Source organism: Oxyura jamaicensis, chromosome 26 (genome assembly GCF_011077185.1).
Source record: "Oxyura jamaicensis isolate SHBP4307 breed ruddy duck chromosome 26, BPBGC_Ojam_1.0, whole genome shotgun sequence".
In the NCBI taxonomy this organism is placed as follows: Eukaryota; Metazoa; Chordata; class Aves; order Anseriformes; family Anatidae; genus Oxyura; species Oxyura jamaicensis.
In genome coordinates this window covers 6055178-6072983 of record NC_048918.1, presented here as the reverse complement: position 1 = coordinate 6072983, position 17806 = coordinate 6055178, and the positions used below count along the sequence as shown (strand labels likewise).

Below are 17806 nucleotides of genomic sequence, written 5' to 3'. Positions count from 1 at the left end.
CCACCTGGATGTTATCCTGGGTAATGTGCTCTAAGGGACCCTGCTTGGGCAGGAGGGTTGGAGTGGATGATCTGCACGGGTCCCTTCCAACCTCACCATTCCGCAATTCTGTGAAACAGGCAGAGGACAGAGCAGTGAAGGAGCTCAGGCTCTCGTCTGGATTGATTAAGAGCAGTGTTAGCCTCAGTGAGCATACAGAAGACCACATTTGCAAAGGTTTTCTGTTGATTATTAGTGACCATTTAAAACATTTTATCAACAAACAATTTCTTCCTAAGACATATTATTTTCTAAACAATGACAGAAGCTGTTACACACCCCTAAACAATGTCATGCCTTTGTCATCCGACAGAGGCAGACCCCCTGCACTCCCCAAGGACGGCGCTCCGACGCCTTCTCTTCCACAGCCATTGTCACAGGGTCGTGAGGATGGGTGAACTCATGGCCTGGAAGCTCAGTTAAAGTTAAATGTGAACCCAAAAGTTCAGAAAACCTTTTTCCAAATCCTAGTCAGGAAACTAGAATAGATATCTCAAAAGAACAGGCTTTCCCAAGAGATTTCCAATAATTCCTGGATTTGGACTCCTGTTTGTTACCTCTCTTATCAAGCAGGACACACATATTCATGGCAGATGAGAGGGATAGCCTTTTACACCTGTTGGAGACATTAATTCCAATGGAAACCAAAGCTAGTGATTACATTTTAAGATTACTACAAGTCCTTAGTGTTTACAATGGGATACAGAAAACCTGAACTTGAATTACTTTGCTGTGACCTCTCACTCATTCTGGAAGTAAAATGGCTTGGCTGTACTCAAATTTTAAATTCGATTAACAACAAATGCAGCCAATAGTAAGGACTGCAAGGCTGCTTATAGCTGCTTTTCAAGGGCAGCTTTGTTGCCCAGTATCCTGAAAGAATATCCTGTTTTCCTCACAAGAAAAAATTCCTGAAGGGATTAATATTAAATCTGCCTTTTAAAGGAGACAGAAGAGCAGAGGCACAGAACATGGACTCCTTCCCACTGTCTACAAGATGAAGCAGAATCAGCAGCAGCAGCACCGTCCCACAAAGCCCATGCTGCTCTGGCAGTTCCCTGCCTGAGCTCTGCTGTGCCCGGCCCCTTGCTTTCTGCACTCCCCCAGCACACAGCAGTGCCCAGGACGGCGTGGCCTCCCCCGTCACGGCAGCACTGCGTCCCCGCACCGCCTGCCACGCTTCTTCCAGGTGGCACAGAGCACTGGCTCCTAGCTAAGGTGTTACAGAATGACAAAGCTAAATGGCACTTTGAGTTTGATCCCAAATTGCCCTTTTTAATTATTATCTGTCTTGTCTAAGCAAACTAGAGTGCAGACCTATCCCTGTTTACTAAGTTGCACCGTAGATGTATCAAGAAAGCCGTCCACCCACACACTCCTTGGTTCACGTAGTCTTGCTTCAGAAGTGGGTGAGTGAGTTTGCTGCAGTGCCTGGCGTTCTTTTATCGAGTGCACCTGGCCCATTAAGTGCCTTGACACACAGAGCACACCCATGCACACGCTTGCTGTGGTGAAGAGGAACCGTGGCTGCCTTTGATATGAAAGGGATTGCACCTCCCCTGCCGCTGCTCCAGCTCCCATCTGCTGAGTGTCACTGCCTTTTTGCCTCTCATGGCTGAGGTGAACTACACCATGCTTTACTGCTCTAAAACAAATTAGAGCATTAGACATGCGACCCAGAAGACGATTAACTTCATTAGGCCGCAGGAGCCAGCAGCTCCAGAAAAGCACTCGCAGGTAACAGCCCCTTTGGGCAGGATTTGTTATGCACAGGGAATTCAGAGGGCTCGACTTGTCGCTGCCACCATTTTGCATCTGGACAGCGAGGGCTCTGCACGCGGACAGCTTCCAGCAGCCTCCAGCCCCTTCCACGCTCCGTCAGCGAGCAGCCGGGCCTGGGCCGTCTCCTGCAGAACCGACGGGCGCAGCCACAGACTCTGTGAGGGGTGAGCTGAGCACCCGGCAGCGCGTCCCAGCTCCTGGCCAAGGGCTCCGAGCACGGCCCCGCGCCACAGCGGCGCCTCTCCCGGCTGCCGCCACCGGGCTCCAGGGCAGCGCTGGGGAACTGGGCCGGCCCGGGGCAGGCTCCCTGCAGCTGGGCTCGCTGCTTGCCCATCCCTGCCGACACCCCCGGGACGTCTCCCGCTGGCAGCGCCTCGCCGCCTTCTTGGCAGCGCTGCCCGCGGCCCGGCTGGCGGCACCACCGAGTCCCCCCGGCGGCCGTGCCGGAGGGGAGCCTCCAAGCGGAGCCCCCGGGCGCCCCTCGGAGACCAAACGGAGAAGCCCCGGGGGATGCCGCAGCGTACGGCCCGGTGGTGCCCCCACTGCACCTGGCTCCGGACGGCCCGGCCGCGGATCCCGATCCCGTCCCCGTCCCCGTCCCGGTCCCCGTCCCGTCCCCGTCCCGGTCCCCGTCCCGTCCCCGTCCCGGTCCCGCGGGGCTCGGTGCGGCCGCAGCCAGCGGCGCTCCCTGTGCTCACTCCGCACCGGGGTCGCGTTTCCCGCCCGTCCCGGTGGTTCGGGGCGGGGCGGGGCGGGGCGGGGCGGAGGGGCGGGGGGGGCGCTACGTGCCGGGGCACACGGCAGCGGCGGGGCCGGGGGCCGGGGGGCCCGGGCGGGGATCGCGCGCTAGGGGCCGCGGCGCGCACGTGGCGGGGGGGCAGGGCCGTGCCCAGGCCCCACCCGCGGCTCCGCCCACCCGCCGCCCCGCCGCCCTTATAACGGCGGGGGTGGGGGCGGCCGTACTTGGCCGGCGGCGGCGCGCGCAGGTAGGGCCCGGTGGGGCCACGTGGCGGGGGGACGGGACCGGGATGGAGATGGAGACGGGATCAGGATGGGGGGCCTGGGGCGGGCGGCGCGGCCCCGCGATTCCGGTGCCCCGGGGCTGCCGCTCCCGGCCTGGCGGGGGCGCGGGGCCCTGCTGGGACCTCGTGGAGGGACCTCGTGGAGGACGCTGCGGCGCCGCTCGCACCTGCGGCGGGGACACGCGTGGCCGGGAGGGGGAAGCGAGCGTCGCCGGCGGGCACTGAGCTCCTGCGGGCCGGGCCGGGCCAATGGCTGCCGTCCCGTGCCGCCGGGGGTGCGAGGCGGCCGACCTAGGGCCCCCCTCGTGACCTGCGGGTAGGGACTGCGCGGTGCCGTTGCTCTCTCCTCGTAGCTCTGGGGCTGGCCCCCGGACCGCGTGCTCGAGGATCCGCGGCCGGCGTCGGGCCGGGGCGCTCGGCGCGCTGCCGGGGATGCCCGGCCCTCGTTCCGTGACCTTTCCCGTTAGAGGACTCCGGGCACCGGTTCCCGGGCCCTGCCCCTGCGAAGGGCCAAGGGCAGGCGGTACCGCCCGGTGGAGCGCCTCGGGAGCCGCCGAGAGGTCAACGGGGACCGGGGGAGCGCCTCGGGGGGCGGCAGGTGACCGGAGGGGCCGTGGGACGGAGCCGTCCCGGGGCGCCGCAGTCCTCGGGCCTCCTCGTAGTGGGGAGGGCCAATCCGCACCATGCGAGCGGCAGATAGCGGGGGGACCCGGCGCAGGGGCGTTTACAGCCCGCTCCAGGCCGCCGATAACAGCGGGGAAGGGGCCCGGAGCCCGGCGGGGCCTGGGCCCGGGGCGGTGGGGGGGGGGACCGCGCCCGTTGGGCTGCTGCTCGCCCGTGCTCCCCGGCCCCACCAGCCGGGGGTGTCGAAACACCCCCGGGCCCGGTGGCTTCGGTCGCTGCGCAGCGCGATTCGGGGCTGGCCGTGGGCCCCGGGGAGCTGTGGGGAGCCCGGGGGCCTCCGGCGAGCTTCCGGAGCGCGGTGCTGGGGCGGTTGGGGCGGGTCCGGGGGCCCCGAACTGCTGGGGGTGCGCGGGCCCCGGGGCACGGCCCGGGGCGGGGGCGACCGGTGCTCACGGGGCTTGTGAGCGACCGAAGGAAAGTCACCAACAGGGGACCACAGGAAGAGCGGGTGACCTGCAGCTCCCCGTGGGGAGGCTCAGAGGGGACAGAGCTGTGTCCTTTGTCCTCCCTGTGACAGCAGGTCCGCAGAGCGTGAAGCCTCCGCGCTGTCCTCCCCTCTGCCGGGCTCCTGCTGCCCCGCACAAGATGTTCTTGGGCTTTAATTTTCGAAAGGGGAGGGGGCTAAAAAAAAGTCTTTTTAGTTTCATCACAAGACACGTGAAATCCAGTGATACTGTTTTATTGCTTTTCTGCATGCCTGGAGCCTTTCTGTGGTGCACAAGTATCCCATTTTCATGCTAAGTGAGGTAATTTAGTGCAGGCTGACTCTCCTGGGTGTCTTTGCTCTGAGGCTTTTTGACTCTTAAGAAGTGCAGGGCTGAGAAATGTGCTGGTGCAGGGAACAGCTCCTGTGTGCCTGGGTGGGCATGTGGCTGGGGCTGCAGGCAGAGCCCCCGTGGCTCCTGCTTGCTGCCTTTGTGAGGAGTCTTCTCACTTCATCGCTGGTGTGGTGGTGGATCCTCTGGTTACAAACAAATGTTTTGCTGCTGCACTGCAAACTTCCCTGCCATGTCACAAACATAACCATGTTTGTTCTATCCTGGCCCTTCAGGCAGAGGGGTGAGAGTGTCACCCCCTCTTGTGAAAGCCAGGAGGTGGTTCCCAATTGAAAGGTGCGAATGGTTCATGTGATTTCTGCTGCACTCAGATCTCTCCCTTGTCTTGATTAATCTGGCAGCTAAGGTGGAAAATACCCAGTGACTTTTATAGGCTGGAGACTTCCAGTGTTTTACTTAATATATCCCTTGTGAGGAGTTGAAAAGTTGCACGTAGGCTACAGAGGCAAGCTGTATCTGAGCACTATAGTGCTAATCTCAGTTTTATGACTTCTATTTCCTTCGGTGGAGTCAGTCTATAAAAGTAATCTTTCTTAAGAAAGCAGGAGCCTCTTCCCATTCTTCCCATTATTGTCTGTAAAACTTGTTGTGAAACGTTCCCTTTAAAGCTGTTGTATAATTGTGCTGTAGCCAAAGAAGGTCTGTGTGTGTGAGGCTGTAGTTGATTCCTGAAACCACAGTCACCCAGGTGGTGTCGGGTGGTCTCATCCACGGAGCTGGAGCTGCTTTAGCCCTATTTTAGCCCTACTTAGGAGGCTCTAAAGAGGCAACGATACAGAGGTGGCTGAGAACAAAGAACTCAAGCTGGTGCCCTTAGGAAAAGGAGCAGTAATGTTTTGACTGTAGCAACTATGTGACTCTCTGGGTTTTTGCAGCCTCATGCGAACATGCTTTGCAGCGAAATCTGGAGGGGATGTGTCTTTGGTGTTGATGTCTGATGAAAGAATGCCGATGCTACTTTGTACCACATTTTTCTCATTCTGAGCATTTCTAGTTGAGGTACAGATCATCGCTGAGGAGGAGCCCGGGCACCCAGGCCCTTGCTGCCTGCACATGGGATGTGCCGCAGTACCGCTGGGAGGTGCCAAGTCAGGGGGCTGTGTGTCTGCAGCCCTCCTGGCTCCTGTGGTGGGTGAGCTTACGGCTTTGTGCTGGGGACGCAACATGAGAGGCATGGCCGTGGTGCCTGGCAGCCCTGCCTGGTGCGGGAGGCGGCTGTGCCTGGGCTGGCCTCTTGCTGTTGTGTTTGCAGGGGCTGTGCTGGGTGTGCAGCTGATCTGGGCAGTAATGTTCCTGTAACCTGTGTGTGAGGTTGGCCTGTGGTTGTGGGTCAGAGGGTTCTGGGAGAGCTTTGCTTGAGTCATGGCAATTGCCAGGCAGCAATGTAAGAATACAGCCAAGGTTTTTCCCTTGATCTCTTTGATAGCTTGCTTAAGCTTGCTTCATGCTTTCTCATACCAGTGCTTGGTATGAGAAATCCCATACCTTCGGTCCTTGCTCAGGCAGGCTGAGCATCACTGGTGGTAATAGCAGCCTGGAATGGGTGCTTGTAATGGACCCAATTTGGAGGGAGAAATCGTTGCCTGTTTCGTTTGTTCCCCTGTGCCCCCTTTGTGCTCCTGACAAAGGGTCTCAATGTCTTGCTCCCTCAGCCAGCTTGCTGAGCGGCCTTAGGAGGGTGGGCAGCGCTGAGGGCTGCAGGCAGCAAGGGTGGTTGGTGACCGGTGGTGCAGCCTTTTTGTAGCCTGCGAACCAGGCGTTGTGGCTGCTGTGCCGGGGATTATCTTCAAATCCCTGGCGTGCTCTGTCCTCAGCAGACAGTGTTTGTAGTGGCTGATGTTCAAGGAGAGCCTCCAGCATGTGCGGCAGCCCTGCCCAGGTGAGTGCTTGCCCCCCGGGTGCTGGTGAGTGGGCTGCTGCGCACCTCTGCTCACGCTGCTGCAGGCTGGTGCTTGCACTGCTGCAGGATCTGGCTCTGAGCTAAAGATGAAGGCAGCTGCCACTTGCTCCTTCCTTTATGAGTGCAAAAGTCTTGCCTTTTGGCGTCTAGCTGTCTGCTCTCCAGGCTGGCTCACCAGGCTGGCAGACTGCAGCATATCTAGGGATATGCTGGCCACTTTCTTTCTGGTAGAAGACAGGTGCTGAGCAGGCTGTGCAGCTGCTGGCAAAACAACCTTGAGTTCATCTGTGTGGGCTGATGTCCTTGGGCAAACTCTTTACACGATGCTGACCTCGCTTCACCCTGGGAACAAATGCTTTAGCTGAGCAGGACCTCAATTGAGTATTGTTTTGGTGCAGAGCCCTTGCAAACACTGGGTCATCACGTATGCCGTGTATAGCCAGGTTAAACCCTTGGCTGGGGTTGCTCACTGGAATTACATCCCCACGCTTAATTCTGTAAACCCGCTTTAAACCAGTGGAAGCAGCGTCTCATTAGCTTATAACAATCTGTGTTTGATCTTTCCTCTAGCCAGAAAAAGTCCAAATCTGAAGCTATGAAGCGTTATTCACCATGAACAGCTTGCAGCTGCTGGCAGCTCCATCTCCCCAGCAATGAGCACAAGACTTCAGCTCAGGCGGAGGGATGCTTGGTTTCTGCTGTGGGTGCTGCCTGCCTGCGGCTGCCAAGCAAGTCCTGCTGCTCTGGGAGAGGTTTTAAAAGCACCCAAGGCAGTGGGTGCAATGTGAATGTGTGCCTGGTGAGGTAAAACCCTGAGCTGGAAGGCTGGGAATGAGAGGGGGACGGACAGGGACCTGCGTGGCTGGGATGCTGCCCCCTGGGGAGAAGCCCCTTCTCTTCCTGCCCTGAAAAAGGAGCATTTTGAGGATACTTTGCTAAAGGGCTGGCCCCAGAAATATTTTTCAGCATTTTCAGTGCCTTATAAATGTGATCCTCTGTCTTTCTGCTGTGGAATCCTGCCAATCTGGGGCTTTTAAAAGCACAGTAATTTGCTGCATTATGTAAGCAGAAATCTTAAAATCTTCCTGATCCATGCAGCTTCAAGGAAGGGATTGCAGTACCAGTGTGTGGGGACCTTGGAGGAGGAAAGGATCCCGGTCTTCTCCAGGACCTGTTCCTGGATGATATGGTGTGGATTGCCTCAGTTTCTGCTCTCACCATTGCTATGTAGGAAGAGGGCTTGCTGTAGGCTACCCATTCCTGCAGGTTTGTCAAGAAGTTTAAAGGCTGGCAGATGTGATACTAGCAATCATTACTTGGGCTCATCAGTCTTAATTACTGCAAATAAGGTTATTTTATTTCCTAATAGGGCAAACTGTAGCTGCTGCCTGGCAGCTGTGAATTTGATTTCCAAGCACGTCTTACACGTTGCAGCTCTTCCAAAACAACTGTAAATGTCATAACTACGTTATTTTTTTCAAAGGGTAGGGAAGGAAAGCTTTCCTTTTGGACTGACTGCCTTGCATGTGCTTTTTTTCCGCTCATTTGGAATTACGTCTGTGTGGGGGCAAGGAGGAAATCAGAAAGAAACCTTAATGCGGTAGAAGAAAAAGCTTTCTAAAACTGGTCTGTCTTAATAAGGATTTGTAATGAGTCAGGGAAAAATGTTGTGGCACGCAGAACTCATGTAAACCCTCTGGCGTCAGACTTCGGGAATCTAGCTTAATGGTCTCAAACTTCCTAGAGCTGCTTTCAGGCCAAGGCTTTTCACCATGCCTTGGCAATGCAAGAGAGGTTATGTTTAACCCCCCAAAAGTCTTTTCTTTTATAGGAAGATGCCACCTGAACAGCCATAGGAAGAGGAATGCTACTTGCAGGGGAAGAACAAATAAATGAACCAAGCTACAGTAATTTTGGCACAGCTGAGCTTCTCAGGAGTGATGGAAGAATTAAACCTGTGTTCTGTCTCAGAAGCAAAGTGGAAAAATCCCTAACCTTATCAACACCACCTAGCTTTTTGATTTCATAGCTTTTATTGCCAGTAGCTTTTATTTGTGCTTTCAGGTAGTTCTTACTACTTCCTAGTAGCTGGTAGTTTCTATTACCAAAATGTGGTAGTTTTTTCTCTTTTAAGAATGTTTCAGGTAAATCAGGGTAGTTAGATGATGCCTTAAAGCTTACTGAATGCTGTGAAGGCTCAGTCTGACTCAGAAAGCAAGAGCAAGCAGGAAACTTCAGTGTGCACTGTCTGGGAGGTGGTGCTAAACCCTGATATTCATATCAGCTTTCCAGAAAGTACGTAACTTCTGGGTGAGTTGCCTCAATGGCCAGAGTGCAAAGTGCATGGTGGCTGCTTGTCATGCAGAGCTTGGCTGGCACTGTCCTTGCTGGGGACCAGTCGGTGGCTGCGGTGAGTCAGGCTGATGGGGGGGCTTGCTTTGGGGAGCGTCCTGTAAATGATTTGTTTATCTGAAGGGGCGGCGTGCTTGTGACAGTCATGTGCTGCATTGGCCAGGGTGCAGGCAAAATACCCTTCCAGCCGGAAAGCTCCGTGCCTGGGCCAGACTAAACGAGTCTTAAGGGCTTAGGGAAGGCAGCCTGCAGTGCTGCCTCCCTCCTGCTGCAGCTCAGGGTGTCATGGGCCTGTGGCTGGGTGGCCTCTGCTCAGCGGGAGGAGCTGCAGGGCTCCAGCGAGTGGTGGAGTGGAAGAGCAAATGAAAGCGATACGGGTACCTGTGGTAACGCATGGGCTGCCAGGAGTGGGAGGGAGTGTGCCAGCTGGATGCTGGCATGCCAGTGGCCGTGGATGAGATGGTAATCGCAGTAAGCCCAAATGGATGTGTGCTATAAGTAGGACACGTTGCAGCTTTGAGTTCGCACGCTGCTTTGCATTTGAAGTTATCGCTGCATCATGGTGTGACGTACAGGAGCTCTGAAGAAAGGTCTTGTGCTCAAAGATGACTTCTTCAACCGAAAACCTGAGCAGCAGAGCAGAAAACCAGCAGGAGGGTTTAGACTCTGCCAAAGGAGCCTGCTGCCCCCTCCATGGCTCATGAGGCTTGGTCTGAGCAGAGCATGGCCTGGCAGTACTGCAGCTGTTGCAGTGGGCCTGGGCTGCCTGGATCTGAGCTCTGCCTCTCCTTGGCTGCGCTGTCTGCTGGTCTGGCCTCCAGCAGATGTCCTGCTGCAGTGAACAGGATCCTGGCACTGAGGGCATCTTGAAATCTGCAGGGGCATGCCGGAGTTTCAGGGACTGTGGCAGTTCCTGTTGTTTTGCATATTGTGAAATGTGTATGTGAACAGCTGGTCTGGTTGTGCTTCCTCTCTGGGGTGGTTTGTGCTGCTCTCTGCTGTCTGGAGCAGCCTTGTTTTTTTCAAATAATCACAGCTTTGGTGCGTGAGCCAGCCATACAGCGAGTACAGGAGCCGCAGTACTGAAGTGCACGAGCGGCCTTACTCTTGCACTGAACCAGCCTTTCCATGCCCTGCCTCTCTAAGAAGGATCCCATGGTTCAGCAGATACCGATGAAATTTGTTTTGTTTTCTAATCCTGTCTGGTTTTGAACTTTTTAAGGTCAATGCTGCTTGTATGTGGGTGCTCTCATGAAACCTGCTGTTGCTTTTTTGGTATCAGAGAGGAAGTGTTTGGCTGTGGCTCTGTTACAGGGTGGGTGTGGAGATGTCCTGTAGGGGCAGAGCCCTGGGGAGGCCGGCCTGGAGCAAATCCACCTCCCGCCCCAGGGCTGCGGTGAGCACAGGGAGCCCTGGCAGCATCCCGGGAAGCTTCTCGCTGTTGTTGCTCATGGCTAAGTTTAGCTGCGGCCTGTGACCTTCAGGGGGATGTGCTGGAGTGACACCTGTCTGTCTGCCTCTTCTGTTTTTTCCTGGTGTGTGTGTGCGCTTAATAACCTGGGCCTGCTGCCCCTGCTCCAGGCATCCCTCCAGAGCGTGGGGTGGCTGCTTGAGGTGACCTCCTGGGGTCCCTGCCTGCCTCTGGGGTTTCCCTGCCAGCCTGCCCAGCCCTCCAGCCCTCGCCTGCCTGCAGGGGAGCACTTGCCACTACCCAGAGTGCTGGGGCCTTCCCTGGGTGAGGGTCAGGAAGGCTGCGGACCTGCTGGGACACTGCTGGGGGCCATCAGTGGTGGGGTTTAGCATTCCCAGCTTGGGTTAATTAATGGGTCTCACTGATAGTGGATTTCAAGAAAACCTGTGTGAGAAGCTTAGTGCTGGGGGTGCCCAGTGCTCTGCTCCCAGTGTGTGCTGGGCCATGTTGGCACTGTGGTGGGGCCATACCAGGGCCTGTGAGCCCTATCCCGATGGGTGCTGCTCTGTGGGACCCTCTGTCGGCCCGGCCCGGTGGTGCTGGTAGCATGGCCCTGCTGTGCGGCCTCCTCTTTGTTGCTGTGCCCGGCCACTGTTGGCAAGGTCGCTGCCTGCCCTTTTCAGCTTATAATAGCATATCATGTCTTAAACCTGTTGCTTATAAATACCTGCTCGCCAGGGCTTTTAAAGGCCACCAGTGATTTGAGCCTGTGACTTGAGAGAGCCTTCTGGGGCCAGTATGCTCACAAGCCTGGGTCGTACCCCTCTCAGGCCAGCTCTCCCAGAGGTGATCCGGGTGCTGGTCTTGCTGCCTGGCTTCCCTGGCAGCACTGTGGGCCTGCTTGGCGGTATGCTCACCTTGCAGGCAGGGCTCTGTGTGGCAGGGCAGCAGAGACTCAGTCTGTGCTCAGCTGAGACAATACTTTATCTTTTGCAGGTCTCTGAGCCCCAACCGAGTCATCACCAGCTTCATTCAAGATGCCACCGGCCGTCGGAGGCCCTGTGGGATATACTCCCCCTGAAGGAGGATGGGGATGGGCTGTGGTCATCGGAGCTTTCATCTCCATTGGGTTTTCCTACGCTTTCCCCAAATCCATCACTGTGTTCTTCAAAGAGATTGAGGTAATCTTCAACGCATCTAGCAGCAAAGTCTCGTGGATCTCCTCCATCATGCTGGCTGTTATGTATGCCGGAGGTAAGTGAACTGGAGACAGCGGTGTTGAAGTATGGGGTGCTGGGTCTGATTAATTGCATCTTGCTGTAACAACAACAGCCAAAACTTTACTAAGAATTGCAGCTTCATGTGAGAACAAAACTTCCCTTAGCAAGTTTGCTTGAAGTAGATTGCTCAAAAAGTTCTCTTTAATGTCCAGAATGCAAAAGCTGGGTTAATCTGTCCTTTTCAGCAAAGCTGTAGGTAAAATCTTTCAGGGGAATTACAACTTGTATAATTCTGCACTTGTTACAATGCACAGTTGATGCTGTGTCTGCCTCCAGCACCCACCAGGAGGCTGGGGACAGCAGCTGTGCTGAGCAGAGGAGCTGGGTTCACGGGGTCTTTCTCTTTTAGATAAGACACTTTTTTTTGAATCCAGCAAGCAGTGGCTGTCTATAAGGATCTGTTCCCTTTTCTGATCAGCTCTGGCTGCTGAAGTATGTTCTAGAGTGCACTGAAATTTGATGTCTGTTCTTCCCTGCTGGTGCTGAGCAGTGCCTTAGACAGCTTGTGCTGTTTGGAGATGGCAGAATGCACTGGAAGTACAGAAACACAAGCAGAATAAAGCGAACTGCTTACAGTGAAACGGCTCCCCTCCCATGTGCCTCTGCTTGGAGTCTCTTAATCCCTAAGCTGTGCATTTGGTGTTTCTTTATACCAGCTAGGAGCAGGCAGCCTGTGGTCTGCTGGGGCGATGCATTTCCAGTCCTTGCTTCTCCTGTCCCTAAGTCCCAGTGCTTTGTACCAGCTTGCAAATGCAGTTTTGCACCGGGTAGCCTGGCTGAAAGAAACTCTTATTGGGATGCTGCTGTTGTGTGTACTTCAGAGGCAAATCAGAGTTTGTATTGCTGCCATTCCAAGCTGGCAAAGTGCCTGAGTCTTATTTGCATTTGTGCATCAAAAGGAGCTGACGTCAGCGGCCCGGCTGAGCGTGAGGCTTTTCCTTCGGGGGAAACAGGCTCTGCTTTGTCCTCGCTTAGCTAGCGAGGTGACCAGCACATCTCCCTGCTCCGATATTATAACAAGCTTGTAAACCATGTAGCTGCCTTAATGAGGCTTGATCTGGGCCATTCCTTCTAGTGTGCTGAGAACCTGTTCCTCTGAGTGTGCTGGGGGCTGCAGTGCCTGGTGCCCCTCATGGCCTCAGGTCTGGGGGGCTCCCTGTCCCCTCCCCATGCTGACACTGCCTCTCCTGCTCATCCTGAACAGTTAGCACCAAATCCCAGCAGCTCACCTGTCTTGACCTGCTTGCTGGTGAGCTGGTGGCACAGGTGCTGTCACCCACACTGAGGCAGATGCATCCCTCTGGCCTCTAGGAGAGCTGCTGCTGCTGCAGCCAGGCTTCCCAAATGTTCTCCAGGCTTTGTTTAAACTAGGCAGAAAGGTCAAGTAGTGTCTGAGGACCCATGAATAACATGTTGACAGCCTTGCTATCTGTTAATGGTAAAACTAGGTCTGTTAATATTCAATGGATGTTCATTCAGTTTATTTAAATACATCTTAGTATCTGTAGAGCATGCTTCATGGTATCTAATCACTGTTTGCTTTGGATTAAAGCTTCTGATAATGAAGCTCTTAGAAGGCAGGTGTGCAGAGCCATTGGGCTTTTCCTACCTCAGTAGCAGTGAAAACAGAAGCCCCCTTTCCCGTTTGCCTCCCTGGTGCTGCACAGTGGCCTTTCCTCCTGTGAGCTGTCAGGGCACTTCGCCCAGTGCCTGTTGAAGCTGCTGCTCTGCAGCCGTGTCTGGTCCCCATGGGATGCCTCTCGCTGGAAGCGGGCTGTTACCCTGTTGGGCTTTGTTGCCCAGCCCCCGGGCTGTGGTGGTGCAGATGGTGGCCCACAGCCACTGGCACAGCACAGGGCATGGCTTTGCCCTGGCCCAGAGCCCTGGCTGTGGGGAGCAGGTGGCACAGGAAGGCAGCTTACCATGGCCCACAGTGTTACTGTGTGGCCCACAGAAGGCGGCTTGCTCAGGCAAGTCATGGCTTTCAGCAGCCACAAACAGCTCTTGGTGCTCAACAGAAGCCCCAGCCTACAGCACTTGCTGTAGTCTTGCTTCTCCAGCTGGGATTCCAGTGTGTGCTTTAACCAAATGTCACTCTTATCTTCAGCTGTCTCTGTACCTTCTGTCCTTTCCCCTTACCCAGTTCCCTTGCTGGGTGAAGTGTCACCATGTGGGAACTGGAAGCCTTTAGCTGTAGACCTCCTGGGTGCTTGCCTGCTTGTCTGTCTGGTCTCCAGTGCAAAAGTAACTCATCTCTGGCCATGTCTCCTTTGCCTTGCCAGGTCCCATCAGCAGCATCCTGGTGAACAAATACGGCAGCCGACCCATCATGATCGTGGGTGGGTGCCTCTCTGGGTGTGGTTTGATTGCAGCTTCTTTCTGCAACACTGTGGAGGAGCTCTACTTCTGCGTGGGGGTTGTAGGGGGTAAGTGACATTCTACTATAATGGGAGTGCAACCAGGAAAAGTCCTTTGGAGGAGGAACTTCTACCTAGTAATTCTTAGGAAACATCTACCCTGAATTTGCATAAGTGCTGATTCCTTCTATGTACTCTAGCTTAAAGGTGGCCCTGGTGACATAATGCAGAAAGAATGTAAGTGCACAGGCACTTGTATTTGCCTACTTAAAATAGAAAGCCTTCTGTTATTGCTGTCTCAGGTTAGGATTGTGCCATGCCAGTAGATGTAAGGCTTGTCATGGACTGTGGTGGTTCTCCTTTTGCCTCCCCTAACTCCTGCACACAAGTCTGCTGCCCTAGCTTGTCTTCCCAGACATTGCCAGGAATGGATAGCAAGGGGCTGAATGTTGCAAGCTGGAAGCTAAAACAGCAGAAGTGGTACTCCTAAATTGTGAGAACTGAAACCCTGTTCCTCTTACTCAGCCCCTCTGTCAGTGCTGCTGGCTTGCAGGGGTTGCAGAACTCTGAATCCTTCATTTCTTCTCTTCTTCAGGCCTTGGACTTGCATTTAACCTGAACCCAGCCTTAACCATGATTGGCAAGTACTTCTTCAAGAAGCGTCCCCTGGCAAATGGACTGGCTATGGCAGGCAGCCCTGTGTTCCTGTCGACCTTGGCGCCCGTGAACCAGATGTTCTTTGGTATATTTGGCTGGCGAGGGAGCTTCCTCATCCTTGGTGGTCTCCTGCTGAACTGCTGTGTTGCTGGGTCCCTCATGCGGCCAATTGGCCCCAAGCCAGACCAGCTGAAGAAAGAGGCTGTAAAAGAGGTGTTGCAGGAAGCTGGGAAAGTGAAAAAAGATGATGGTGATACTAGCACAGACCTCATTGGTGGGAAGGCAAAGAAAGAGAAGAGCACACTCTTCCAGACGATCAACAAGTTCTTGGACCTTTCCCTGTTCACGCACAGAGGCTTCCTGCTCTATCTGTCGGGCAATGTGATCATGTTTTTTGGGCTGTTCACTCCCTTGGTCTTCCTCAGCAATTATGCAAAGAGCAAGAAGATTGCTAATGAGTCTGCAGCCTTCTTGCTGTCCATACTGGCATTCGTAGACATGGTAGCCAGACCTTCCATGGGACTGGTGGCAAACACCAAGTGGATCAGACCAAGAGTCCAGTATTTCTTTGCCATCTCCGTGATTTACAATGGGGTGTGCCACCTCCTGGCCCCCATGTCCACTACCTATGCTGGCTTCTGCATTTATGCTGGCTTCTTTGGCTTTGCCTTTGGCTGGCTTAGCTCGGTGCTGTTTGAAACCCTGATGGACCTCGTGGGAGCACAAAGGTTCTCCAGCGCAGTCGGCCTTGTGACCATTGTGGAGTGCTGCCCGGTGCTTCTGGGACCCCCTCTGCTCGGTAGGGTCCCTGTGCATGCAGCCCCTCTGGTCTGGCCTTAAGTGGGGGTGTGGGTCCCTGCCGTGGGCGGTCTTCCTGCTGGGTTCTGTTTCTGGGTGGAGATGAGGGAGAGCACCAGCCACTAGACCTTCCCTGGGATGGGGTGGGCTGAGCATGGGCCAAAGTGGGGGGAGCAGGGGTCAGAAGGAATAAAGACCTGAAGCAAGGTGATAGGCTTGGGCTGCTCTGGGGAATGCTTCCTTGGCCTGGAGCAGTTCCCTGTTGGTGCTGGGAGTAGCTTTGCTAAGTTGTCCCCTTCTGTCTGTCAGGTAAGCTCAACGACATGTATGGTGACTACAAGTACACGTACTGGGCCTGTGGGGTCATCCTCATCATCTCTGGGGTCTACCTCTTCATCGGGATGGGCATCAACTACCGCCTGGTGGCGAAGGAACAGAAGGCAGAGGAGAAGACGAGGAACGAAGGGAAAGAGGAGGAGACCAATATTGATGAGGCTGAGAAACAGAAAGAGGCAAACAATGACGTGGCCACCTTGCCACAGAAGAGCACGGAAGATGGTGTCAAAGAGGAAGAAAGCCACATGTGAGGGACTGGTTTTAATCCCAGTGTGTCAGGGGGAAGTGCTGCTGCCCTGAAGCGGTGTCTGGGGAATGCTCTGCTGGTGTTGAGCAGCTGTGAGAAGTGTTTAAACCAGGTGTTCATTTTTAACCAGGCTCTGAATTGTCTTTCCATCTGTGTTCAACAAAGGTAACAGAGCTATGTGTGCAGTATCCTCGCGTGTTTGGGGTGGGGGTGGGGGAAGGGATGACTTTTTATATTCTGGCTTTTTAACAGTAACATGATTGTACTAATACGTGCCTTACAGTCTTCATATCTAGCTGAATCTGGATGAGCCTTAACTCTACTCTGTAAACTGTGCTTTAGCTCTGTATTCTGCTCGGGGTATGGTGTGTGTGCGTGTGTGCATGTATTTTGAGGAGTTTGGTTGTTAAAAAGCCATAAAAAGCAGGATACTTCATTTGTTGAAGCACATGGGGTGTCAGGGCTAAGCCCCAGATGAATACTGCTTCACACGCTTCTTACTGCGGGCTCTCCACGAGGGGGAGATCTGGGCATGGGGGCAGGGGGGTCTTCAGCTCCTCTACCAGATGCCTCCTGGCTCTGTTAGGTGGTCTTTAGGTATGTTTTGAAAACACTTTAGCTACTGTAGTTCTTTAAAAAAAAAAAAAAAACAAAACTTCTTTTATAGTTCTGTTCTCACGGGATATTCAGGTTGAGAAAGGATGGCTGGAGTTTGTGTTGGGCAGTGTCTTCTGTGTGAGCATCTCCCTGGGCCTGAGCAGCTGTGGTGTGCATCAGCCCTCCTCCCTGCAAGGTGCCACCTGCAGAGGACTGGGGTCTGTGCCCAAGGGTGGGAGCCTCCTGCCTCCACCTCTGCGTCGTCTTGATGTGATGTGACACAAATTGGGCACTGGGGCACCAGTCCACTGGCCCATCTTTGGGGGCTTGCAGGTGCTGCCCTGTCTCTGGGGTGGGTTTCTGCCAGGGAACCCCCAGCTCAGAGTCATGACAAGACAAGTGAGTTTGGGTGCCTAATGCTTTGCAGACTGACAGGGCCAGATAGACCCTATAGTTGATACATCCCTGAGACAGGTATTCTGCTTTTGCTCTTTTATCTCTTAGAAAAACCTCTTCCACTTGCTTCTGTTCAACTAAGATATTAAGGCAATGGATGCCAAACCACTCACATCTAGGATGTGTAAGGGGGTGGAAAGGATTTGTATGTATTTATTTTTTATTTTTTAGTGTTGGAAAATATCTCAACGTATGTGGAGCAGTTTAATGGCTCTCAAGTTCTAGTAAATGTTGATCAGAAATCTTGTAAGAGGCTGAGTATTTTTTCAAATAAACTTGTTTTTTTTACAATTCACCCATCAAATGTTGAACTCTTCTTTCATACTTAAAGCCATATTCCAGGACTATGCCAAACAATGTATATGTGGGGTTGGTTAGTGGGAGATGAAGTGGGGTAAAGCACCTGGCTGGTCAGATACGGTGCAAAGCAGTTTCTCAGCCCAGGTCCTGGTGTTGTGAGAGGAGGCAGCAAGGAGACTCGGTGCTTTCCTTTAGGGGCTGGTTCAGCTTCCCTGTGCAGATCTCTTCTTGCAAAGCTCCTCGGCCTGAAACTCCTGCCTGAGGGAGGGGGTGCCCTTTCCCATGGGCACAGCATCAGCCTTACCAGGCTCAACTTGGTGTGTGGGAGTGCATGTGTGTGCATGCCTGTATATGTGTCTTACTGCTTCAGTTGCAGCCTTTGCATGTCAGGAAAACACAGCCTTGGGGAGAACCTGGGTTCCTACCTGTTTTTCCAGCTGCACAGAGCTCCTAATTTGATGTACCCTACCTGGGGGGGAAGCTGCTGTGGCTCCTGCAAGGGATGAAATGTGTTCTGCATGTCTTTCAATCTTTTCAGCGGCAAGAGGAGGCTTTTGTTTGGAGTTTACAAGATGGCCACAACTTGGTCTTCCTATTTTATTTTATTTTTTTGAGACTCTCCCACCATTTTTAAAAGGATGCTTATGAATGCCTTAAGGTTCCTCTTCACTATGGGGTGTGGAGGGGCACCTAAATGTCTGTGCTATGGATAGGGCTGTGATGAAGGGGGGGCTCTCCCTGCCTGCCCAGGC

The 17806-nt window shown here is 54.1% G+C and overlaps 1 protein-coding gene and 1 long non-coding RNA gene across 3 annotated transcripts; one reads left to right on the top strand and one right to left on the bottom strand.

Moving 5' to 3' along the window:
- Positions 1-217: 217 nt before the first annotated feature.
- On the bottom strand, positions 218-1680 carry LOC118178541. The gene is made up of 2 exons (XR_004756185.1): positions 1371-1680; positions 218-655 (listed from the first exon to the last, which is right to left on the bottom strand). It is a non-coding gene; the product is annotated as an uncharacterized LOC118178541 (long non-coding RNA).
- A 1071-nt stretch (positions 1681-2751) lies between these two features.
- Positions 2752-16395, top strand: SLC16A1 (solute carrier family 16 member 1). Of its 2 annotated transcripts, none has more exons than XM_035347138.1 (5): positions 2752-2807; positions 11023-11280; positions 13589-13732; positions 14259-15119; positions 15428-16395. In XM_035347138.1, exons 2-5 carry the CDS (start codon positions 11064-11066, stop codon positions 15703-15705), a joined length of 1500 nt encoding a protein of 499 aa, XP_035203029.1. In that variant the 5' UTR covers positions 2752-2807; positions 11023-11063; the 3' UTR covers positions 15706-16395. The 2 variants fall into 2 exon arrangements, with proteins under 2 accessions (XP_035203029.1, XP_035203030.1); XM_035347139.1 differs by lacking the exon at positions 2752-2807 and adding an exon at positions 7847-8673.
- Positions 16396-17806: the final 1411 nt, after the last annotated feature.

Bases quoted from the DNA above. Each gene is read 5' to 3' on its own strand.
- SLC16A1 (XM_035347138.1), top strand. From the start codon at position 11,064: ATGCCACCGGCCGTCGGAGGCCCTGTGGGATATACTCCCCCTGAAGGA. The intron at 13,733-14,258 runs GTAAGTGACATT...TCTCTTCTTCAG, and splicing joins CTGCGTGGGGGTTGTAGGGG to GCCTTGGACTTGCATTTAAC. The intron at 15,120-15,427 runs GTAGGGTCCCTG...TCTGTCTGTCAG, and splicing joins TCTGGGACCCCCTCTGCTCG to GTAAGCTCAACGACATGTAT.